The sequence below is a fragment of the Panthera tigris genome, chromosome A2 (assembly GCF_018350195.1).
Source record: "Panthera tigris isolate Pti1 chromosome A2, P.tigris_Pti1_mat1.1, whole genome shotgun sequence".
Lineage (NCBI taxonomy): Eukaryota > Metazoa > Chordata > Mammalia > Carnivora > Felidae > Panthera > Panthera tigris.
In genome coordinates, this window is record NC_056661.1 from 8,122,844 (window position 1) to 8,148,217 (window position 25,374).

The 25,374-nt window shown below is 54.7% G+C and overlaps 1 protein-coding gene across 8 annotated transcripts in view; it reads left to right on the forward strand.

The window, feature by feature from the left end:
* DNM2 (dynamin 2) overlaps positions 1-25,374 on the forward strand; it is an 89,686-nt gene that overhangs the window by 18,233 nt on the left and 46,079 nt on the right. For all 8 annotated transcript variants that reach the window (XM_042978173.1, XM_042978170.1, XM_042978172.1 and 5 more), the window contains exon 2: positions 14,166-14,239. In XM_042978173.1, the coding sequence (XP_042834107.1) occupies positions 14,166-14,239 (74 nt within the window). The remainder of the gene's footprint in view (positions 1-14,165; positions 14,240-25,374) is intronic.

A 25,374-nucleotide genomic window follows, 5' to 3' on the forward strand; every position in this document is an offset into this window, starting at 1 on the left:
TTTTGAGAGAGAGAAAGAGACACACAGCGAGTAGGGGAGGGGCAGAGAGAGAGGGAGACAGAGAATCGGAAGCAGGCTCCAGGCTCCGAGCCTTCAGAGGCCGGCTTCAGAGCCCGATGAGGGGCTCGAACTCACGGACCGTGAGATCATGACCTGAGCCAAAGTCATATGCTTAACCGACTGAGCTGCCCAGATGCCCCAAAGCTATAGATACCTTAAAGAAAAAAAAAAAAAAAAAGTCAAAATCTTACTAAGACAACCTAGAATTACACAGGCCATTATGGGGAATGTTCCAGTTAGGCAAGGTCGTTCTTTTTTTTCCAAATTTTAATTAATTAATTTATTTATTTATTAACATTCTTTTATTCATTTTTTTTTTTTTCTGAGAGAGAGAGAGAGAGAGAGACAGAGTGTGAGCGGGGGAGGGGCAGAGAGAGGGGAGACACAGAACCCAAAGCAGTCTCCATGCTGTCAGTGCTTAAACTCCTGAACTGTGAGATCATGACCTGTGCTGTAGTCAGATGCTTAACTGATTGAGCCACCTAGGCGCCCCTCAAATTTTTATTTAAATTCTAGTTAGTTAACATACAGTGCCATGTTGGTTTCAGGCATAGAATTCAGTGACTCATCACTTACATACAACACCCAGCGCTCATCACAGCAAGTGCCCTCCTTAGTACCCATCACCCATCTAGCCTGTTACCTACCCACCTCCCCTCCATTGGCTCTTAGTTTGTTCTTTATCTTTATAAATTTTTTTTTTTTTAATATTTACTCATTTTTGAGAGAGAGAGAGAGAGACAGACAGACAGAGCATGAGTCGGGGAGGGGCAGAGAGAGAGGGAGACACAGAATCTGAAGCAGGCTTCAGGCTCTGAGCTGTCAGCACAGAGCCTGACGAGGGGCTTGAACCCATGAACTATGAGATCATGACCTGAGCTGAGGTCAGAGTCTTAACTGACTTAGCCACCTAGGCACCCCTGTTCTTTATCTTTAAAAGTCTCTCATGATTTGGTTCCCTCTCTCTTTTTCCCCTTCCCATATGTTCATTTGTTTTGTTTCTCTTTTTTTTTTTTTTTAGCGAGAATGTGACTGGAGGAGGGACAGAGAAAGGGGGGGACAGAGGATCTGAAGCAAGCTGTGTTACGACAGCAAAGAGGTCAATTCAGGGCTCAGACTCACGAACCATGAGATCATGACCTGAGCTGAAGTCAGATGCTTTTTTTTTTTTTTTTTTTTTTGGGGGAGGACAGAGAGAGACAGAGCATGAACGGGGGAGGGGCAGAGAGAGAGGGAGACACAGATTCGGAAACAGGCTCCAGGCTCCGAGCCATCAGCCCAGAGCCTGACGCGGGGCTCGAACTCACGGACCGCGAGATCGTGACCTGGCTGAAGTCGGACGCTTAACCGACTGCGCCACCCAGGCGCCCCTGAAGTCAGATGCTTAACTGACTGAGCCACCCAGGCATCCTGGTTTTTAATTTTTTTCAACAATGTATGTTTTGTTTTTTTTTTCAGTTTTCAATGTACATTTTTTTACTTCTTAGATTAGATTTATTCCTAATATTTTATTCTTTTTGATGCCTTTGTAAATGGAACGGTTTTCTTAATTTCATTTTCAGATTGTTCATTGCTGGTGTATAATAATATAACTGATTTTTATATATTTATCTTTTATCCTGCAACCTTGCTGAACTCATTTCTTGTCAAAAAACAGGTTTTTTTGTGGGGTTTTTGGTAGATTCCTTAGTTTCTGTAGACATGATCATGTCATCTGTGAATAGTTTCCTTCTTCCTTTGGATGCATTTATTTCTTTTTCTTGCTTAATCGCTTTGGCTAGAACCTCCAGAACAACGTTGAATAGAAGTAAGAGTGGACATCTTGTCTAGTTCCTGATCTTAGAGGGAAAGCTTTAAATGTTTTACCATTAAATATGGTGATAGTTGTAGGTTTATGAGGAAAGGGTTGTAGATTTTGTCAAATGCTTTTTCTATTCAGATAGTCCTATAGTTTTGTTATTTACTCTTACTATGGTGTGTTGTACCGATTCATCTTGGCATTTTTGGACCATTATGGCTTTCCTGGGATAAGTCTCACTTGGCTATGATACATGATATTTTTTATATGTTGCTGGATTTGGTTTACTTGTATTTTGTTGAGGACTTTTTTGTGTGTCTATATTCATAAGAAATATCAATCTGTTGTTTTCTTGTGGTTTTTGTCTAGCTTTGGTATCAGGATAATGCTGGCCTCATAGAACAAGTTAGGAAGTGTTCTTTGCTTTTCCAATTTTTTGGAGAGTTTGTGAAGGATCCGTGTTAAACCTTCTTTAAGCGTTTGTTACAATTTACCCATGAAGTCATTTGGACCTGTGCTTTTTTTTGGGGGGGGGGGAAGTTTCTGAGCATAATTTCAGTCTCTTTGGGGAGCCTGGGTCAGTCAGTTAAGCATCCAACTCTTGATTTTGGCTCAGGTTTGTGAGTTTGGACCCCGCTTGTGTGAGTTCAGGTCCTGTGTTGGGCTTTGTGCTGACAGTACAGAGCCTGCTTGGGATTGATTCTCTCCCTCTCTCTCTGCCCCTTCCCTGCTTGTGCACACATGTGCTCTCTCTCTCAAAATAAATAAAACTTAAAAAAATTCAGTCTCCTTACTTGTTATAGGTCTATTCAGATTTCTTTTACCTTTTTTTTTTTTTTTTTTTAAGATTTTATTTTTGGGGCACCTGGGTGGATCCAGTAGGTTGAGCGTCCGACTTTGCTCAGGTCATGATCTCATGATTCCTGGGCTTGAACCCTGTGTTGGGCTCTATGCTGACAGCTCAGAGCCTGGAGCCTGCTTTGGATTCTGTGTCTCTCTCTCTTCCCCTCCCCTGCTTGTGCTTGCTCTCTCTCTCTCTCTCTCTCTCAGAAATGAATAAACATTAAATTTTTTTTTTAAGGAAGATCTTATTTTTAAATAATCTCTATACCCAATTTGGGGCTTGAACCCACAACCCTTGGATTAAGAGTTGCATGCTCGGGGTGCCTGGGTAACTCAGTCGGTTGAGCGTCCGACTTTGGCTTGGGTCATGCATGATCTCACGGTTCGTATGTTCAAGCCCCGCATCAGACTCTGTGCTGACAGCTTGGAGTCTGGAGCCAGCTTCCGATTCTGTGTCTCCCTCTTTCTCTGCTCCTTCCCCACTTGCGTTCTGTTTCTCTCTCAAAAATAAAGATTAAAAAAAATAATAAAAAATAAATATAGGTGCCTACATCTATACATTTTCCTCCGCATGCTGCTTTTGCCGAAGCCTGTGAGTTGCGGCATTTTGCGTCTTCTTTTTCATTCCCCTCAAGATACTCTCTAATCTCCCTTAGGTTTTCCTCTTTGACTTGCTAGGTACTGAGGAATGTGTTGTTTAATTTCCACACACTTGTGAATTTCCCCAAATTTCCTTGCGTTACTGATTGCTGATTTCACCCCGTGTGGTCAGAGAACGTACTTTATGTAATTTCTGCCCTTTGACATTTACTGAGTCCTGTTTTACCGCCCGTCCTGGAGGATGTTGCACGTGCCCTTGATACGGACGTGTTCTCTGCTGTCGTTGGGTGGGAGGTGCTGTGCAGCTTTGGTAGGTCTCGTCGGTTTGCGGGGGTGGTGTTTCCTTGTTGACCTCTTGTTCAGTTGAAGGCGGGGGCCTGGCATCTCCCAGCTACTCTTGTAGACCCCCCTCGGTTTCTCTCGTCTCGTGCTCTTTACGACTGCACGGTCGTCTCCGGTCCAGCCCCGCCGTGCCACGTCCCCTCCCTGTCCCCTCCTGACAGGCCACGGGAGTGAGGCGACAGGCTTGCTTGTCTGCTAGGCCCAGGGCTGGTCCCTAGCAGGGGGCTGCTGTGCTGGGGGGGGGAGTAGATTTAGCATCGTCTCGCCCGATGTGCCAGGAGACACCGTTGCAACAGGGTCCTCCTGGAGGTGCCAAGGAATGTCTCCCTTCCTGCCATCATCCCTACCGACCAGTCTTGTGGAGGAGGGCCCTACGTGTGCCAGGGACCGGGGCTCACGGGACTCGTCCTTCTGATCCTCTGACAGCCTGACAGCGTGGGCACCGTTACTGTCCCCATCTTACAGATGGAGAAACTGAGGTCCGGGGAAGAGAAGATCCTTGTTCAGGTCTCACAGCTGGACAGCTGCAGACTCTGTGCTTTCCACTGTCACGGACCTATCTGTCCCTACAGGGAGCGGTGACTCTCCGCCTTGTCCTCGGAGTTCAGGGGCTCCTTTCCATCTTCGTTCCGGTAACATGTGGTGTAATGACCAGGATGGTGCCGGCAGACCGGGACAGGAAGAAGCCATCTGGGTTGGTGGCGGAGGATGCCGTCAGCTTATGTGCCTTTGGTCCAGGTGACCACACGTCTTTACATTCAGTTTCCCCATCTGCGTCACGGGGTTGGCGAGAGCCCCTGTGAAGAGGGGGATGGAGACTTGTGTGCACGGGGCTCGGCTCAGCGTTTTGTTGTGTGCGCCCTCGGAGACGCCAGCCTCTCTTACGGGTCACTCCTCAGCGGGCATATACTGAGCACCTGTTGTGTGCCAGGCGCTGTGCCGGGGGTGGGGGGCCAGGCAGTGAACGAAGGAGACGGCTTAGAGTGGGGACCAGTATGCAGGAAGGAAGCATGGAAAGGAGGCAGAGCCTGGCCCGGGGAAGCAGTTAGGGAACCTCCCCTGGCAGGCTCCGTCCAACCATTGTCCAGAGGAAGAGTGGAGGGCTCTTTGGGGGCATCTGGTGGCGAAGGAGCCCGAGAGGAGGCAGCAGTCAGCAGGGCCTGGGAGCGGGAGCGGGGAGGGGGGTGGGAGCCAGCGGACAATGGCAGGGAAGTGATGGGGCACTGGTGTTGGGCCTTGTGGGCTGCAGACAGGACACTCGTTTGTGTCCCAAGTTTGCTGGAAGACACAGGTGGGTTTTAAGAATGTGTGCAGCATGATCCGACTTGTTTGAAAAGCTGTCCCTGGATGCCAGGTCGAGAACACATGGGGCATGAGGGCTGGGGGAGCATGGCTGTCCCAGGGGCTCAGCCTAAGGAGGTTGGGACCAAGCAGGGGACGAAGGCAGGATTTGCTGACAGATCGACTGTAGGAGGTGGGAAAGACGTGACCTGGGCAAGGGCGGTAAGGCCGTCCTGTCTTGTGTGACACTGTGGACCAGTCTGTCTGGACTGTTCCTCGTCCCGTCATCTGGGAGGGGCTCTGGGAAGAGGGTTGTGGAGGACACACACCCGTTCTCCTACTTGAAGAAGGAGCCTGCCAGGAGGATGGTTCCGGAATGCTAGGAGCGTGGTGGAGCCCTGCCTGGCCTTCTTCCTGCCTATTTACCAGCATCCTGCCTCTGGCTTCAGTTGGGCCTCTTGGGTGGTGACACACGCAGAAGTAGGAATGAATCCATATGTGGCTGACCTGTGGCACCTGCACTGTCTTCTGTCCCCATCGCACCTCATTTTATAGATGAGGACATTGGTCCCAAGACGTGCATGACCTTGCCACCGGGGTCACGCAGCTGACGTGGGGCAGGCTGTCTGCTGCAGGGTACAGCAGTGAGGATGCTGAGGGGACCCGCCAGGAGGGGCAGAGTCGATAGCTTGGGTTCCCAAATGCCAGTGTCTTTTCTGTCACCTATGAAAATGCTGCTTGGCCGCCTGGTTGCTTTGGCGTTCTTGGTACAACAGCAAAGGTAAAAATTAATATTTGCCTGTTACAAAAGTTATAAAAAAGTTACAGAAGACTGAAATTCAAGGCATGTTGGAGACCATGAAACAGGAAGTTTTTCCATTTGCATTCCATAACACGACTTCCATCGGGCCCAGGTGTCACCTTCAAGTTTGTTGTCCCCACACAGGCAGAAAATGGGCACAAGCGTTTAAAAATATTTGGAGGACATCTGTTCTGTCCATCACACTTTGCTTTCAGCACTGTGGCCTGGATTCCCTCCTGGCCCGGTTCCAAGATTGATCGGGCCAATTCCATGCGAGCGGACATCTAGGTGGTTAACGGATTTCACTCTGGAAAGCACTGCCGCAGGGAGAGGCCATCCTTGCAGAATCACTCAGGAGAAGGAAAACGGGGTGACGTGGAGGAGGGGTGTCAGTAGGGGACAGTCAAGCCTCTCAAAAGAGTTGACATCTGAGTTGAATCCTGACTGACCAGAGGAAGCCAGGATCGTGAAGAGGCTCCGAGGAGATGTTCATTCCAGGCAGGGGGTCAGCACATGCAAAGGCCCTGCAGCAGAAATAGATTTGACCTGTTTGCTGTACCTTGACCAGCTGTGTGGCTCAGGGAGTGAGCGAGGTGGGGGTGAGGGCAGGGAGGTGACAGGGCGATTGCTCAGGGCCTTGGAGGCCATCGGGAGGACTTTGGAGCAGAGGAGGGTCACGGTCTGATTCATATTGTGTCCAGTTTTCCCTCGATTGTGTAGGGCAGATGGTCTCTTTTTGGGCACCATGGTAAGAACTTTGCATATCCTCCCACCTGCCTACCGTCTGAGGCAGATGACATCGTCCCCACTTAACAAATAACAAATAAGGAAACTGAGGCACAGAAAAGTGACCAGACCTGTGCACATTGTCTAGAAAATAAATGGAAGTGCCTGGACTCCCGCTGGGGTCTGCCAGACCCAAGAGCCACGGCTGCTAGTCTCCATGGGCCACTTCTTGCTTTTGTTCCTGGCCTGGCCTCCAGATGAGACCATGGAGCTGGTGACACTGTGGCTGAGTGCCAGGGGTGGGGCTAGGCTCTGGAACCTGCAGGATTCCTGAGCAGGGAGGAGCCTGCTGGGAGTTGTGAAGAGGTGGCACCCCAGAGTGGGACCGTGAAAGCCAACAAGACGCTGGCCCGCCCGCCTCCACCTGAGCCCCAGTCTCCTCGTTGGGTCCTTCATCCCACAAACTGGTCACTTGCCTCATGCCTGGCTCTGTATTGAGAGCTGAGAGATCGGAGAACGTGCCAGGCAGAGGACCCGGCTCCTCCTATGAGGCTGCCATTCTAATGGATAGGTGGGAGGAAAGGGACCACAGCCATATGAACGGACCAGTAAATTGGAAGATGCCGGTTCTGAATAGAATTGAGAATCGAGCAGGATGGGCACCTGCTTTATGTTCGGAGGGTGCTGGGACGTGGATAGAGAAGAGATAGTTTGGCCAGGGGTTGCTAGTTGGCCCTGTGGATGTTGCAGGGAGAGAGTTCTAGGCTGCGGGAGCAGTCAGTGCAAAGGCCCTGAGGCAACCATACCTGTTTGGGGGCAACATGGCAGAGAATAGCATAGCAGGAGCTGAGTGAGTGAGAGGGAGAACAGGAGGAGGGGAGGTGACTGGGCAGGCTGTGCGGGGCCTTGTGGGCCTTAGAGGACTTGGGGTTTTTACCCTGAGGGAGGTGGGGGTCTTGGGAGGCCTCTGAACAGAGGGAGGCAGCCACTGCATCCATACACACCATGTGGCCACTTTGGGGGCGAGGGTGGGTAGCCTAAGAGGCAGCAACTGTACTGGTCCAGGCAAGCACGAGTGGCCTGTGTCATGGCCGTGGATGTGCAGGGAAGCGGGCCAGTTTGTGCCCAGCTGGAGGTGGATCCAGCAGGGCTTGCTGCTGGGCGGAGTGGGCAGTGAGGGGTGGGAGGAGCCCTGGGTCTGCGGTCTGAGTCAGCCTGCCTGCCTCTTGGGGTGACTACAAGGACACAGGGACACCTGCCCGGGGCCACTGAGTGTGGGCTGGGCTCTGGTCACCAGTGCTTACTGTTGGATGGCATCCAGATGGGTGGTAATGAGGCAGGGACTGGGTGGGGACCGGTGGGGCGTATAGACTGGATAGTGTGGCTCCAGAGGCCCAGCGATGAACTCTACTTTTTTTCTAGCAAAACCACAGAGGAAGCCCTGGGGGTTTGGGGGTGATTGGGGGCGGGGAGGGAGCAGCGGTGGTTCTGCATCATTGACATCTTTCCTATGTTCCCATCCCAGCTCTGCTCCTTCCTTGCTGAGTTGCCTGGGCAAGTCCTGAAACTCTGAGCCTTAGTCTGCCTATCTGGGAAATGGGAGTGTTGGCCCTGGTTGCATTCTTTTGGTCTTGCTAGAGGGTTTGCTGAGATGTTGCCAAAGATGGGGTTAGAGCTGGGCTAGGGGGGCAGCCACTGCTTCCTATATGGGCTCTTATCAGAGCCTGAGAGAGTGGGCTGGGTACAAACAGGTCCCTGGAGTGTGGGCCTCCTGCTGAGGGCTTTTTCCATGGCTGGAGTTGTGCTGAGGTCTCCTAGCCACACTGAGGCTTTGAGTGACCCCCATGAGTATATGGCGATGAGGAAGCGATCCCAGCCAAGGGCGCTTACTGGGCCTCCTGTAAGGAGGCCATGCTGCTCAGGTGAGGGGTGACCTGGCCCTTAACAGCTCTGACTCATCCTCTGCCAGCTTATCTGTTTGTTTTCCCTCCCCTGGGAAGGCCTCCACCTGCCCACCTACCAGCCTGGGTTTTAAGCCTCTATTGTTCTCTTAGCCAGGCATCCCCACCCATGTATGGGGCTGGAAGTCAAAGGGCTCCTGGAGGGACCTTGGTCTCTGTTCAAACAACAGTAAATAAACAGCTGGGACTTCTGGTCTGCCCCTGGTGCCACCACCTGCTGTGCCTTTCCCTCCCTACTCCCTACCACTTTCTTCTCAGGAGCCCTCATTACCTTCCAGGGAGAGGTGGCCCATTTTAGAGCTTGGAAACTGAGGCTCGGAGAGGGTGAAGTGATGTGTGCGGGTCAGGAGGCCAGCAGGGCCTTCCCTGAAGGATGAGTGGCATCCTCTCATCCCACTGATGGCCGTGCCAGTGCCCAGAGAAGGTGGAGACCTGCCTAGGACCACACAGCTCATGGGGGCAGGGCTGGGCTTTGAACCCAGGCTCTCTGGTTCCAGCGTCCATATTCCTCTTGGCCACTCAACAAACTATTTAATGAGCACCTGCTGTATGCCAGGCACTGTTCTAGGTGCTGGAGATCTAGCAGTGACCAGGCCAGGGGAAGCCATGTGTTGTCACAGGGCTAGACTTCCATTGAAAGCCATGTTGTGGGAGTGGGAAAGGGCATGCGTTTGGGAGGGAGGGGTGCAGTCCACTGCATCTGCCCACGGGTGGGTGCGCAGTGCCTGTGGGGAGGAGGTTCCTGGCAGAGGAAACAGTCCCTGCAAAGACTAGAAGCCAGAAGTGAAGAGATCCCAGAGCAGGAGGAAGCAGGGGTGGGGCTGGTAGGATGGGCAGGTAGAGGACCCTGTCAACTGCGGGATGTGATTTCTGTAGGACGGAGGCTTGGAGGCCTCGTCTTTGTTTTAGAAAGAGACCATAGGGGCACCTGGGCGGCTTAGTCGGTTAAGCCTCCGACTTCAGCTCAGGTCTGAGTGTTCAACGCGGTGAGTTTAGAGCCCTGTGTTGGAACCCAGCTTGGAGCCTGGAACCTGCTTCAGATTCTGTGTCTCCCTCTCTCTCTCTCTGCCCCTCCCCTGCTCATTCTCTCTCTCAAAAATAAATAAACATTAAAAAGAGAGAGAGAGAACCTTAGGTGGGGTACCTGTGTAGCTCAGTCAGTTAAGAACCCAACCCTGAATTTTGGCTCAGGTCATGATCTCACGGATGTGAGATTGAGCCCCATGTTGGGCTCCACATTGGGAGTGGAGCCTGCTTGGGATTCTCTCTCTCCCTGTGCCCCTTCCCTGCTCATGCTCGCTCTCTCTCTCTCTCTCTCTCTCTCTCTCAAAAAAAAAAAAAAAAAAAAAAAAAAAAGAACCATAGGTAACCTGGGAGGAGGATCCTGTGGGCCAGGCCTAGGCCCATAGATAGAGGCCAGGTGCAACAATGAACCCCTACTCTGTGCCAAGGAACAGAGTAGACCCGGGCTCCTGTCCTGGGGGGCTACGTGGCAGAGGGGGGCAGGTAAGCAGATAAGTGACTTGAAGTGTTAGTGACGAGGAAGAAAATGAGGGCAGGTGGGCGATGGGGTGGGGTTGGAGTTGTAAGTGGGGGTGGCGAGTCTCCCTAGGGAGGTGTCATTTGGGCCAGAGCTGTGGGGAGTGAGTCACGGGGGTGCCTGTGTGGTACCCAGCTGACCTCCGTGGCGGGCGGGGTCACCCCGTCTCGCTGACTAGGAAACCCAGACCGGAGAGACAGGGAAGCTGGCGGGAGGCCACAGCGTGCGCAGGGCAGCCTGGGCGTCCAGTCGGGGTGGGGGTGGGTTGACTCAGGGCGGAGGAAGCAGAAGACTGAGGCTTGGAAGTTGCCTCCACATAAGCGGATGGTGTTCTGGGCAGAGTTACGAGGGGAGATGGTCTCCTTCCACCACCCAGGCCGGGAAGGCCCCCAGGGCGCTCCTGCTGCCTTGTGCCAGAACATCCTCTGGGCGGACCTGAGGGCACAGCCGGACGGGCCCTTCCTCCCCGAGCCTCTTGGGAATTTCCAGGGAGCTGGTTTTGGGGGGACTGTCCAGGCCGAGTCCGCACTCGGTGTTGCCGCCCTTTCCACTCAGCAGTTCGAGAGCTTCCGGACACACGATTGGAGGAATCCCAGGGCGGCTGGCACTCCCAGCCTGGTGCGCAAGGCCCCGCGCGCCTGCTCGGCCTCATCCTTCGGCCTTCTCCCCCTCGGGCTGAGCCTCCTTTGCCTGGGCTGCACCCTCCGGTCACCACCAAGCTCCAGCCCCGGCCAGCTGCCTTCCCTGCATGTGCCCGGAGCTCCTGGGTTCTCTTGGGCATCGTGCTGGTCCTCGTGTTGTTGCGAGGCGCTCACCGTCCGTTGTCTGTAGTGTTACCATTGTGTCCATGGTGCCTGGCCCCCCCAGACACACCCAGAACAGTCACAGGACAGCGTGGGCCAATACCTTGGCCCTGGCGGGGGTGATGCCCGCGGCTTTTGAGTCAGAGGTGTGGGCCCAGAGGCCGGGTGACCTCAGACGCCGTGAACTTCAGTCCATGTTCCCACCACTCCCCGATGCCTAGTGACCTTGTTTTCTTATGTAAGTTCACGCACTCAGGAAATCACCAGACAGATCAAGATAGAGTCCGTCCCAGAAAGTTCCCCGGTGCCCCTTCCGGTCAGTTCTCCAAAGGGAACCAAGTGCTCTGATTTCTATCACCGGAGACGAGTTTTGCCTGTTCAGGTTCACCCTCTGACTCAGCAGGAGAAACGAGGGCGTGTGTCTACCAGAGGCATGTGTGCAAATGTTCCTAGCAGCTATATTTGGTTTTTTATTTTTAAATTTTTTTTAATGTTTATTTTTGACAGAGAGACCGAGCATGAGTGGGGGAGGGGCGGAGAGAGAGGGAGACCCAGAATCCAGTGCAGGCGCCAGGCTCCGAGCTGTCAGCACAGAGCCCGACGCGGGGCTCGAACTCACAGACCGCGAGATCATGACCCGAGCCGAAGTCGGATGCTCAACCGACTGAGCCACCCAGGCGCCCCAGCAGCTATATGGGTAACGACCCCGAACTGGAAAGACCCCAAGTGGCCCATCCATGCCCCAGGGCACGGGTCAGCAGTGGAAAGGAGCCTCCTGCAGTCACACACAGCAGCTTGGAGGAACCACATAGACAGGCGTGGGGAATTCATTCCCGTGCTTCTGTATCGTTTGGTCCCCGACCCGTTCCTGTTGTGGAGGAGGTGGAGAGGTGGAGTGGAAGATTCTGGTGCGGGACGTGCACACCGTCACCGCTGCTGTCTGTGATTCTGTTGGAGAGCCGGCGCCCATGGTTTCCAAAATGCCACATCTCTGATGTGCAAGGGACCTCCTGTCCCTGCCTCTCAGGTCTTTGCCTCTGAGCCGGGTGGCCTGGGGCTCTGGGAGTGCCAGGGCCAAGGCCAAGTGTGGTGTTTGAGAGGTTAACAGCCACCAGCAGGCCCACCCTGTCCCTGGCATCTGCCGTGAAGTGGCTCTGCTCTCCTGGAGACGTTGGGATGGATGTCCCCTCTGGTGAGGGCCGAGGTGAAGAACTGACTGACTTTGGGGCCTGGTGACCTGCTTGGGGCCTCCTCGCCATTTCCCCGCTCTGCCCTATCTGCACCCCTACATGTAGCTCACCTCCTGTTTCCCCTTCTCTGCCCAGACCAGCTGCCAAGCCCTCTTACCTCCGTAGCGTGTCTTCTTTGTCCCCAGCACCTCCATCGTAACACCTGAGGTGTAGAGGGTGACTTTGCCACCAGGGGCCCCGGGCTTCGTCCTCCTGGGGCTCACCGGCGTCCTTGGGGTGTTCTTCTGTCTCTTTTAGGCCTCCCCACCCTCCATGGTTGGACTGTCCTCTCCTGAACTGCTGTCAGCTCTGTCCAGTGTCGGTCCACTGCTCTCTGTTCCTGCCGCTCTGGGTCTAGCCTCTGTCATCACATACGTGGACCAGTGCAGTCCCCTCGTGCCTTGCCTGCCTCTGGACTCCCACCCTTGCCTTTGCGGCCGCCAGAGGGTTTATTTATTTTGAGAGAGAGACAGCGTGAGTGGGGGAGGGCAGGGGGGCGGGCAGAGGATCTGAAGCAGGCTCTGTGCCGATAACAGAGAGCCCGATGCGGGGCTCGAATCCATGAGCTACGAGATCATGACCTGAGCCGAAGTCAAACGCTCGGTCAACTGAGCCATCCAGGCTCCCTGTCCTTCAGAGGGTTCTTTTAAAGCCACACCCCTTTAAAAGCACACAGAGTTATAATCTGGCTGTCCCCCAACCCCCATCGGGCTGCTTTGCTCTAAGAATGATGACCGGACTCCAGCACCCCCGTCACCCCACCCCTCTCTGGGCCTGTCTGCCTGAGCGCCCCACTCTGCTGCTCGGACTGTGCCCCTGTGGGGCCTTTAGAGCCCTGAGGCCCACAGAGGGCCCCTCGTCTCAAAGGCCGGGCTGCAGGTCCCCCTGAGCGCGAGCCGGTGGGCCAACCTTACGTGGTCACTGCCACCTCCTTGCGCTCAGCCAGCGGAGGTGAAGTGCGGTGGGGCTGCCCACAGGCTGTCATGTGTGGCGCATGCCCGGTGTGCCTCCTTCCCTCCAGCACCCACCGGGTTATTAACACGTTCCCAGGGATTCTGCCAGCCAGCCTGAGCTGAGAACCAGTGACCCCTCCTCTGGGGCCTTCCAGGCTCCCAACAGGGGTTCCCGACGCTAGGAGGTGCCCTCCTGAGGCACTGTGGCTGTCACAGTACTGGGGAGCGGGTTGGTGCCGGTGGCCCTGGGTTGAGAACCCCAGGATGCTGTTGTCTTGCTGTATTTGGGACACACCTGCCCAGCACCACTAGTCCTGTGTCCCGCACAGATTGCAAATAATCTAAACATTGGTGTGCAAGCCTTGTTTGAAACTTTCTGAACCTGGAACTTTTCTCCATTTTACATGAGACAACAAAGAATCCTTTGCACGGCTTTAATCTCCGAAAATCCCTCTTCTACTTCCACGCTCGCTGGACCCTGGCTCTTCGGCTTTCCTTTCTTAATGGTCCGGAGTGCCTTCTGGTCGTCCTGCTTTGCATGAATCCACATGTAGTGGTGTAAGTCAGTCCAGCTGGTGCCTGAGTATTTCCATGGTGAAATACACAGGGTATGTTTCTTTATTTAACAGCTTTATTGAGGGATTGTTCATATACTAGGAAAATTTACCCATTTCAAATGCAGTGGTTTTTAGTACACTTACAGTAAATATTAGCATCACCACAGTCAGGTTTTAGGACATTTCCAGAAAGCTCCCTCCTCATGTCCCACCCCTTGGGCAGCCATTGATCCACTCACTTCCTGCCTGCATCGATTTGTCTTTTTGGGACATGAAACATGTATTTTGTCATCAACTACTTTCCTTTTATTTAGTCTTCGTATCATACATAAGGCATTAAATTAATTTAAAACATGTATGTAGGAAATGAACTCATTTCTTTGGGGTGCAGGAGATATTGTTCAAATATCTGTCAGCGAAAGGGCTCTGGGGGCATGCTGGGGCTGGAGCACAGCCAGCCAGAGGGAAACGGTTCCATTCACCACCAACCTTCATTCCAGTCCCTCTTCTGCCCCCGGTGGCCTCAGGACCCTCCAAGATCTGGCTGGGATCTTGGTATCTTTGCTGAGGTTGCCTCAGTCGCAAGACGGGATTGCTTCACACGTGTGGTCACACTTCCTGCCCCGCGAGCCAGCCGCTGAGTAATTTCTGTCCTTTTCCCCTCCCACAGGGACTTCCTTCCCCGAGGTTCAGGAATCGTCACCCGGCGGCCTCTCATTCTGCAGCTCATCTTCTCAAAAACAGGTACAGTGAGTGGGGCAGTTCGCTGCTGCAGCAGATAATGAGTGTGGGCGCAGTGCCCGGCAGGAGTGCCGGGGCCAATGGCGGTGTCCGGGGTCTTGGGTCATCATTTGGGCTTGAACTCATGTTCTCCATCTGTGTAGGGAAGTTGAAGCGCAGTTCAGTGAACACCCACCCCTCGTGTCCTCAGTTGTGACCAGGCTGCCAGGTGCCGTGTCTGCTTGCTGTGTTGTGGATAACACATTTTTTGCTGAACGAACGCTTTCAAAATCAGTAGCATGTGACACATCAAGCCGGAGTGCTTCGGTGCGCCTCCCCTTGCCTTGAGGACACCTTCCTACAGTCACGGAACCACACCCAAGAAAAGTAATCATTCCTGCACGTTATCTGATGCCCAGTCCATAATCAGGTTGCCACTTGTCCCCCAGATACCCTCCCTGGCTAGTTTTGCAGTGCTCTGAACTGCCCCCTGCTGCACTGCATTGTCCCGTCTCCTCTTTTCATTAGGGAAGCATGGCCACTTGAGTCACGCTGTTGGCTTTTGGAGAGGCCCACCCATTGAATGTAGAATGGCCCACGTGGAGATTCTTTTCTGGCTTCCCGTGGGTGGCCTCCGTTTATTTCTGTTCTTTCCACACAAGCCTGGCATGACGTGGGCGTGTCTCCCACAATAAAACCCAGTCAGGCCTCCTTAGAAAGCATCGTGGGTCAGAAGCTGGAACGGGACAGAGGAGCTTTCGGGGGCATGGCCTCACCTCTCTCCAGAGCCCCAAGCGGCCTCCATGCTGCTTCCCCACTGACCTGGAGTATCACCGTTGGTCAGTTCAGGATTCATTGGGCGCCAGTCTCACCGCACGGCCCGGGTTAAACACACCCATACTAGGAAGGCAGCTGACACACCCCCATTTTACAACTGGAGGAAACTGGAGCTTAGCCTCGTCACTTGTCTTGACTCTCCGCTGTGCTCCAGTCACGCCCTCTCGCTTTCATCTTCTGACTCCGCCCAGCCCAGCTGGGAGGAGGCGTGGCTCCAATGAGAGGCGATAGCGGATTGGTTCACACCTCCTCTTTGTGAGCTCTGCCATGTCATAGGCCACAGGCAAGCCAATGGGCTGCTTTCTGTGGATTCAGAGATCCGATCAGCTGGGCCCAGACTGGTGGCAGCAGAGCCCCAGTTTTCAGATGGCAGTGGGTCAGAGTCGTGTAAGGCTTGGTCTGGTGGGTTTTTGCTTCTCATTCAGCAGGTTTCAGCAGTTTGGGGGGGGGGGGTGAGAATATGCATTTTATTTATTTTTTTTTATTTTAAAAAAAATTTTTTTTTTGATGTTTATTTATTTTTGAGACAGAGAGAGACAGAGCATGAATGGGGAGGGGCAGAGAGAGAGGGAGACACAGAATCGGAAGCAGGCTCCAGGCTCTGAGCCGTCAGCCCAGAGCCTGACGCGGGGCTCGAACTCACGAACCGTGAGATCGTGACCTGAGCTGAAGTCGGACGCTCAACCGACTGAGCCACCCAGGCGCCCCGAGAATATGCATTTTAATGAGTTCCCAGCTGATGGCTGATGCTTCTGGCCGCTGGCCACTCGGGGAAAACCTCTGCCCTGCTGGGTAGGCCCTGGGAGCTAAGACTGCCGGGGTTCAGATCGTGACTCTGCAGCTTACTGGCTGTATGGCCGCTGGGGAGGGACTCCTGCTCATGATGTGTTTCCTTTCTGGACAGTGAAGATAATAATAGCAGCGACTTTGTCGGTTGCCATGAAGACCGCATTATTCAATATGTCCAACCCTCGGAACAGTGCCTGGCACTCGAGGTCCTCCCGTGTGGTGCTGACTCAGTGGCTGTGGTTTTGTGCTTTCTACTGGTCTGTTTGGGACAGCTTGCTGGGAGAACAGGTCTGCTGGCTTTCTGCACTGGAAGGTGGCAGGAAGCCCCCCCCACCCCCATCACCTCCTCGGTGGCTGTCACCCAGCTGTGGTCCACTGAGCACTTAATGCATGCCACAGGCTGGTCCACGCCCAGGGCACAGCAGTGACTGGACCAAAGCTGCTGCCACCACCAGTCACCTGCCCCCTTGGCACTCCATTGGTGCCGGGGGACGGAAGTGGGAGACTTGGGGTGAGGCCAGCAGGGAGACAGGCAGTCCTGGTCCCCACCAGGTGGGAGTGTGTGTGTAGAGAGGGGTGGGTGACTAACTTCATCTGGAGGGTGGGACATCCTGGGGCATCTCTGAAGAAGTGATGTTGGAGCTGAGGCTGATGGGAACTCTCCTTCCCAGCAGAAAGTGGTAGATGTGAAGAGCAGTGAAGGCAGAAACTCTGAGGGTGCACATCAGCCTAGTGCCTGACCCGGACTGATGCTGGTGTCTCTGTTCCCGTCACCCCCACTTTACAGAGGATGGAACTGAGGCTTCCAGAGATGAGGCCACTTGCCTGAGAGCACTCAGGAGGGTCACCGTGAGAGCCCAGCCTGAAACACACATGGTGGAGTGCACCCTGAGGCCGAGGTGTCACTTGATCAGATCCCGTGGCTGCTGGTGAAAAAGAGACCATGGGAGCCAGCCCAGGGTAGGGGACCCAGAGGAGATGGAAGTGGTGCCTGGGGACATGTAGGGACAGGGTGGCAGCTATGGAGATAGGGTCATGGTTGGATCCTGTTGGGCTGGCGGTGGAGGTCGGGAGAGAGGCCCAGGTGTCCCATATGGAGCTGTGTCTCAGCTCACATACTCCTCTTTCCCCACCTGACTGTGGCGTCTCCAGTCTCTCTCTCTCTTTCATTAACTTTTTTTTTTTTTTTTTAAATTTTTTTAATGTTTATTTATTTTTGAAGGAGAGAGAGACAGAGTGTGTGAGTGGAGGAGGGGCAGAGAGAGAGGGAGACACAGAATCCGAAGCAGGCTCCAGGCTCTGAGCTGTCAGCACAGAGCCCGACGTGGGGCTTGAACTCACAGACCGTGAGATTGTGACCTGAGCCGAAGTCGGACGCTCAACCGACTGAGCCACCCAGGCGCCCCTCTTTCATTAACTTTTATTTTTGAGAGAGAGCTCATGAGCAGGGGTGGGGCAGAGAGAAGAGGGGACAGAGGATCTGAAGCAGGCTCCGCACTGTCAGCACAGATCCCGATGAGGGGCTCAAACTCACGAACTGTGAGATCATGACCTGAGCTGTAGTTGGACGCTTAACCAACTGAGCCACTGAGGCATCCCTCCAGTCTTTTACTGCTGCCAGTAGATGTGTGCCCACTCTGTGCTCAACCTCAGCTGGATGCCAGGGAGGCAGCATGGAGTGGCAGACAGGGGACACTGTGGTCAGGCTGAGAGGGGAAAGGGCAGGGGGTGTGGGAGAGTATATTGGACATTGGATCTACTTTGGGAGAACATTCTGGGCCGGGGCAACAGCATGTGCAAAGTTATGAGGTGGGGCTGGGGGGAGAGGCAGGAGGCAGGTGATGTGGCCTGGCAGTCTGGTGATGGATTCAGGCAGTGAGAGCCCAGGGAGCACTTGGGTGGGGAAAAACTGGCTCAGCCCCTGGCTGCCTTGTGGAGGAAGGATGGGCAGAGATAGGAGTGCAGGCAGGGAGGCCAGGGAGAGGTTAATCTAGAGCCAGGCAAGAGGTCATGAGGCCTGGCCCAGGGCAGTGCTGTGGGTGAGGGTGAAGGGCAGTCTAGAGTGACCCTGAGGTGGGGGTCCAGGGTGATGAACAGCAGAGGTGCCTGGGCTGGGTGGGAGGCGGGACACCCCACTAGCAGGAGGGAGGAAGCTGAGTGTAGTGTGGGACGTGCTGATTGGTAGAGGGCCCTCTAGGGGCTATGTGGGGCTGCACTGCTTCTAGAGAATAGACTTTTGTCCCGCTGACTCCCGAGAACAGGACTCCGGAGCCAGGCAGCTACCCCTTATTTCTGGGGCCTGGGGCAGGTGGCCTCTCTCTCTGTGTCTCAGCTTCCTCATCTGTAAAATGGGGGTGATAGTGGTACCCCCTTTGTGGCCCTGGCACCCCATGTGGCTTTGGTGTGCCTGCCGCCTCCTGTAGGGTCTGGGGTCCCACGATGTGACTCGGAGGCTGGGCCTCAGCCCTCCTTTCTGATGCCTGTGACATCCAGTGATGCTGGCTTCTGGTCCAGACTGCTCTTGGTGAGCCATTACTTGTAACTTTTTTTTTTTTTTTTTTTTTTTTAAAGTAAGCTCCATGCCCATTTTGGAGCCTAAACACCAGGGCTTGAATTCACAACCCTGAGGTCACGACCTGAGCTGAAATCAAGAGTCAGATGCTTAACCAACTGAGCCATGCAGGCGCCCCAGACTTTTAATCTGCTTAGTTTAAAAATTACCTAAGACTGAATGGGGCACCTGGCTAGTACAGACAGTAGAGCATGTGATTCTTGATCTCAGGGTTGTACATTTGAGTCCCATGTTGGGCATAGAGATTACTTAAAAATAAAATCTTTAAAAAAAAAAAATTACCCTAAGACCACAGCCACCAGGAAGTTTGATGGCTCGGGTGATCCCTGCTTCTCCTTGGGAACAACCCCTGGCCTTGTAAACCCTGGGTGCTGGGGACTGTTCTGGTGTGGAATGTGGGCTCCTGAGCCTCCCTTCCCTTGACCTTGACTGTTGCTGTCAGGGACCAGAGAGGGGGTGGCTCCCAGCTTCCTTTTTAAAGCTTTGTGACCCCGACAGGGCCTTGCTGAACTCTGGGACCTCAACTCCTCCTGTTCCCTAGCTGGAGCCACAATCCCCCTGCTCACTCACCCTCAAGATCGGCTCGTCCATTCACACTTCCACGCCTTTGCCCCCACAGCGCTCCCTCCCTGGAACATCGTGCCTCACCTTCCTTCTCCCCTTCCTCCTCCCCTGGGTGAGCCCCAGCCCCCCACCCCATCATTGCTCCCTCGGTTCATCCTCAGGTAGCCTCATCTCATTCCGATATTCTTAATGGTTTTTCTCCCCCCAAAAGTCAGTGGCAGAAAGCACGGATCTGCTTTGTTGTGGGATTGTCAACAACCCTTTCTCCAGCACCTGTCCTCTGGGCCTGGCCCTGGCAGGGCCTTTTCTATAAAGCTGGTAGAGTCTGCAGCATTCGGGGCATGGTCTTGTGTCTTGATGAGGAAACAGGGCCAGGATGCCAACTGGGGCTGTCACTTTCTCTAGTACGTGGTGTGGGGTTTGCCACGTGTTCAGTGGACATTCACCGCATGGCTCACGATCAGCTCCGTTCTGACACTGTCTGCCTGGGGAGAGTGTCACATCCCACAGGATGGGGGCTCAGTCCCACAGACCGTCGTCCTCCGCCCCCACTGCCAGTCACAAGTCCGGGTTGTCACCTGTGCGTCTCGCCCCCTGGCCGTAGATCTGAGTGAGGTTCCCACGACCCCCTCTTCAGGTTCGATTAATTTGCCAGAGCAGCTCACAGAGCTCGGGAAAACCGATCACTCACTGGATGGGTGGCTGGTGTGAAGGAGGCAACCCAGGAAGAGCCCGACGGAAGGGACGCGCAGGGCAGTGTGGGGAAGGGCCGGGGCTTCCATGCCGTCTCCAGGCGCCCCTCTCCCCGCTCCTGCATGTGTTTACCAGCCGGGAAGCTCTCCGAAGCCCGTCCTTCGGGTTTTATTTTTATGGAGACTCCATTACGCAGGCACGATTGATTAAGTCATTGGCCTTTGGTGATTGATTCATCCTGGAGCCCCTCCCCCCTCCCCCCTCCCCCCTCTCCCCTCTCCGGAGTGGGGGGTGGGTAGGGCGGGACTAAAAGCTCCAGCCTTCTGATCGCATAAATTGGTCTCCCTGGCACAGCCCCCTTCCTTAAGTGCTTTCCAAAACTCACCTCATTCAACTAATGTGTCGTTGAGAGGGGCTGGCTGTGAATGTTTAGACACCTTTATGACTCTTAATCACTTAGGACATTCCGAGGATTTTAGGAGCCCGGTGTCAAAAATGGAGGGTGGAAATCCAAATGTGTATTTCTTACTGTAGATCACAGTAGCACGCCTTCCCAGCGGCCGTGCGTCCTAGACTGGGAGGTCTTCACGACTTGTCTCAAATCCGAGGGAGCTTGAGGACCCAACAGCCTCGGGAGGTGCCACACGCTTTGCCTCTTCTTGGTTGGCTGAAGCCTCTGCACCATCCGCCTCGGTTGGCTCCATCTGATCGCGTGGTACTCAGGCTCGCCCGAGTGCGTTCGAGTCCCCGAGTCGGTCCTCCTGACCCCGGGCCAGCATGCCTGTCGACGCCAGCTTTGGGGAAGGCAGACCCCATCTCCCACCATCAGGAGTCAGCCTGGCAGTTCCGCTCCTCCCTGGGTTGAGAATGGGGAAGGGACGGGCCAAGTCCCATGAATACCTGGGCAGGGCTCCTCCTTGCACCGCCCTCCTGAGACCCCGAGGCAGCCTCCCCTGACTGGCAGCTCAGCTAGTCCCCGTGGGCCTGGCAGTGTGGGATTTGATGTCGTAGCAGCCCCACACTTGGGTTCTGTGTTGTCTCATTTCCTTTGGGGAAACTGAGGCACTGAGAGGAGGGCGAGGCTGGGAGGGGCTAGGCACGCCCATCTCTCTCTCCTGTCACCTTCCCACACGTCATGGTGCCTGATTCAGCCTTTCCAGGCTGGAGGGGCTGGGCTGAAGGCTGGGTTGCTCCGGCAGAACTTGGGCATTTCACAGTCTGCCCGCGGGGTGGGGAGGGTGCCTTCTTCGGTCCTGTGGACCTCCTCCAGCTCCTTTAAAACAGGAGGGCCCTGGGGCGCCTGGGTGGCTCAGTCGGTTAAGAGTCCGACTTCAGCTCGGGTCATGATCTCACAGTTTGTGGGTTCGAGCCCCGCGTCGGGCTCTGTGCTGACAGCTCAGAGCCTGGAGCCTGTTTCAGATTCTGTGTCTCCGTCTTTCTCTCTCCTCCACTGCTCATGCTCTGTCTCTCTCTTCTCAAAAAAAAAAAAATAAACGTTAAAAATTTTAAAAAAATAAATAAATAAAAATAAAACAGGAGGGCCCTAAGACCCCTCACGAAGCCAAGCCTGAGGAAACCGGGCCACTGTCATGGGGCTGCTTCCTTGGGCCCTGGGTGGCCTGATACCCAGAGGGTGGCCGCATGTACTCGTCATCTGCCTTCTAAGGGCTCTTCTTCTTTTTTTTTTTTAAATAAATTTTTTTAATTAAAAAAATTTTTTTAAGTTTATTTTGAAATGAGCCAGTGGGGGAAGGGGCAGAGAGAGAGAGAGAGAGAGAGAGAGAGAGAGAGAGAGAGAGAGAGAGAATGAATCCCAAACGGGCTCTGCACTAGTGTCCGACACGGGGCTTGAACACACGAACCATGAGATCATGACCTGAGCTGAAGTTGGATGCTTAACCGACTGAGCCACCCAGGCGCCTCTTGAGGACACTTTCTTGAAGGGCCTGGGAGATGCCCAATGTGGGGATTGGCTGTTTAGCACAATGGGGACATACTTGGGACTCGAGAGAGTGATGTCCTCCTAGGCTGTGGCACCTAATGATTTTTAATAGGTCCCTCAATAAGTTTTATTAGACACCCACTAGGCACCAGGCACCAGGGAGAGTGGTGACGGAAGCTAAGTGCTCACTTGCAGCTCCAGCCTTAGCAGGGGACACTTGAGCACGTGGTGTGTCAGTGCGAGGAGCGCCGTGGAAGAGAGGGCAAAGTGCCGGGGCATCTCCTGGGTCCCAGGTGGTCTGGGTGGGCCTCCCGGAGGAGGTATTTAGAGCTGAGACCTGAAGGAGATGAGGGAACAAGTCCTGGAGGGAGGGCAGAGCCTCTTTCTAGAAAAAAGCCAGAAGTGCATTCACTGTCCCCACAGTTACGATGCTGGCGGGAAGCCCTGCGGTGGGAGAGGGTGGCTGGCGCCTCTGGGTCAGCAGCACGAGTGCTGGACAAGGGCCCAGGTTATTGCTTCACTCCTGGAGTGTTCCAGGCCCTGGGCCGGGTCCCTGGAACCCCCGGGGCTGCCCGTCCTCCCGAGGAAGGGCGTGGCTCTGCAGGGTAGCAGTGGCGGGTGTGTGGCTGTCAGTGCTACAGCAGGGGACAGGGACCGGCGGGACCGGACTGGACTGGCCGGGTCATCTGTGCATGAGCAAGCGAGGGCTAGCAAGCATGGCAGCTGGGATGGGGACAGAGGTGCATGGCTTCTGGGGACGAGGTGAGAGGGAGTCTCCAGTCATCCCAGACTCTGAGCTCAGCCTTAAGGCCTCTGACTTATTCTCTGAGACGGGATCATTAAAAAAATCATTAGCATTCTGGCAAGTACAGGGCAGTGGCGCCCCGGGCAAAGCCCTGCCCACCTGTTTCTCAGGGAGGCTGCCCCCCTCCCCTTCCCTCCTTTCCCAGATGCCCTGGGCCCAGAGCATCCTCAGGGATGCTCTCTGCCCACCGCTGCCCTTGCCTGCCTCCATCATGGTGGGGCAGGCAGGGCAGGGCGGGGGGCTGGAGTCGTGTTACCTCCTCCAGGAGGTCCCCACCCTCCAGATTCTGGTGTGTTGGGTCTCTTTTGAGTGTCTGTGGCACCTGCCGTGACATGCTTGTGCAGCATCCATCGTCCCACCAGACCAAGAGCCCAGCTCAGGACTGGGCCTCTATGGTCAAGAAGAGCTTGGGAAGGAAGGAGGGAGGAAGAGAGAGAGAGAGAGGGAGGGAGGAGAAAACAGCAGGTGGCCTTGCCAGTGCCCCCATCCCTGCCCAATCTCCCATATATACAGCTTGATGGCCTTGGAGTTGGGCCCCCTTATAGAAGCTGAAGCAGGGACCATATTTTATTTATTTATTTATTTTTATTTTTTAATATTTTATTTATTTTTGAGAGAGACACAGAGCATGAGCGGGGGAGGGGCAGAGAGAGGGAGACACACAGGATCCGAAGCAGGCTCCAGGCTCAGATCCCCAGCACAGAGCCTGATGTGGGGCTGGAACTCAGGAACAATGAGATCGTGACCTAGGCCTAAGTGGGACGCCCAATCAACTGAGCCACCCAAGCACCCCAGGGACCATATTATCTTTCTGGTAGTCATTCACTCACACATACAATTATTGAGCACTTCAGTAGGTATACTCAGAGGGAAGCCCAGGGACATGGAGTGAATAGCGCAGATTCAGATCCCTGCCCTGTACGGTGGCCCTTCTAATAGGGAGCCAGGAAAGACACAGGATGAGAAGGTCAGCGTTGTTAGAAGGCAGCCATGTTTGGAGGGTCATAAGGCAGAGAAGGAGGAAAGAGATTGGAGAGGTTTGTCATCTTGGGTGGGGGCCAGAACAGACCTCCTGGAGAAGGTGACACTTGAACCGACCTGAAGGAGGTGAGGGAGGGAGCCTGCAGGAAGAGAGAAGAGCCAGTGCAAAGACCCTGAGGCAGAAGCCCAGAGTGGCTGGAGGAGAGTGAGTTGAAGTCAGAGCTGGGGATGTGGTTAGCTGGGAGCCATAGATGGTTCTGAGGAAATGAGGGCTGAGGTCCGGCTTTACGAGGGTCAGTGTTGTGGGGGAAATCAGGCTTGGAGGAAGCTTTTATTTTTTCCTTTTTTGGTGGAAGCTTTTTAATGTTAATATCAACGCTGGAATCCAGCACATGGTTCTAAAGTGACAAGGAGCCCAGTAAAGCGGGCTGTGAGGGGGATGAGCCCAGCAGGCTCCTGAAACTTCCTCTTGGTTTCTGCTGCCTGTTGGCTTCCTGGGGAAGAAGCTATGGTTTTCAGGGCGCCTGGGCGGCTCAGTCGGTTGTGTCTGACTTCAGCTCAGGCCATGATCTTGCCGTCCGTGAGTTCGGGCCCCGCGTCGGGCTCTGTGCTGACAGCTCGGAGCCTGGAGCCTGCTTCGGATTTTGTCTCCCTCTGTCTCTGCCCCTCCCCCGCTCACGCTCTGTCTCTCTGTCTCTGAAAAAATGAATAATCAACCTTAAAAAAAAAAAAAGAAGCTATGGTTTTCTGGCACCGTCTCACATCCTGCCGATGAAGGAGTTGGTAGAAGGGGAGGCTGCCCCTGGACTCTAGGGGCCATAGCCGGCAGGTCCTGGTCCCATAAACACAATCCCAGGGTGACCTGGCCCTGACTGGGGAGGAGGCCCGAGATGCAGGATGAAGTGTCAGGTGGCATGGAGTTTAGGAAGGCTTCCCGGGAGAGGCAACAGGCCCTGGAGGAGGTGGACCAGGGCCTGGAAGAGCAGGGTGCACAGGGGAGAGGGCCTGTGTCCCGGCCCCCAGTCCCTTCCCCGTGGCTGTGCTCCTGCAAGGGGGGTCGTTTCCGGTGGGTGCCGAGCCCAGGGCCTTGAGCCGGATGAGAACTGAGGTATGCCGTGGGGGGTTGGGGGACTGTGCCATTTCTGGTGGCCGCTGCCCGAAGAGCAGTCAAGCGTTTCCTCTGGTCCCTGTGGAGGGCTAGAGCGCGACTGTCCTTGGGAACTGGGTCGGCTGATGGGGGCGGGGCAGGGGCTGTGACTAGACCCTCCAGCAAGTGTCCTCATGGCCCCTGTTCCCCAGGGCCAGCGCCCATGGTGGAGGTGGTGCTCGGTGATCCGAGCCCACAGAGTCCCCCTGCCCTGAAGCAGAGAGGTTAACAGCCTGCCGGTGGCCTCACAAAGGCCACGTGACTTGAGAGCCACCACCTGGAGACAGATTCTCTGAACTCCAAATCCCAGCTCCCCCACCGAGCTTGGGCCAAGTCACTTCGCCTCTCTGGGCCTCCGTTTTCACATCTGTGGAACGGGCATCATGCAGATGCCTGCCTAAGGTATTCGCTCTCGAGGGGCACAGGGGACCACACGCAGGGCTTGGCTAGAGCCAGCAGGGGCCGAATGTCGGCCACGGTTTATTAGGTCACGGAGGTGGGGTGGCCACCCGCTTTGTGCTCATTTCTTTCTGCCTTGTGTCTGGGGAGAGATTCTAGACCTGCCCGGTTTTCTCTCGTCGTGGGGCTCCGCCCCCATCCTTTGTACCGATCCTTCGCAGCGGATGGTATGTCTGTGCTGCGATGTGTGTAGCCACGTCTCCTGCTGACCTGCTGACCGTGGAGGCGATCTCTAGTTCTCCTCTTGGCCTGTCCGTCGCAGTCCGGTTCTTTGGGCTGTTTGCCGGCGTGATTTCCTTCCATCTCTTCGGCGTCACTGCAGAGCCACGGTCTCTGAGCCTGCAAGCCGCCCCCAGCCCAACATTTACTA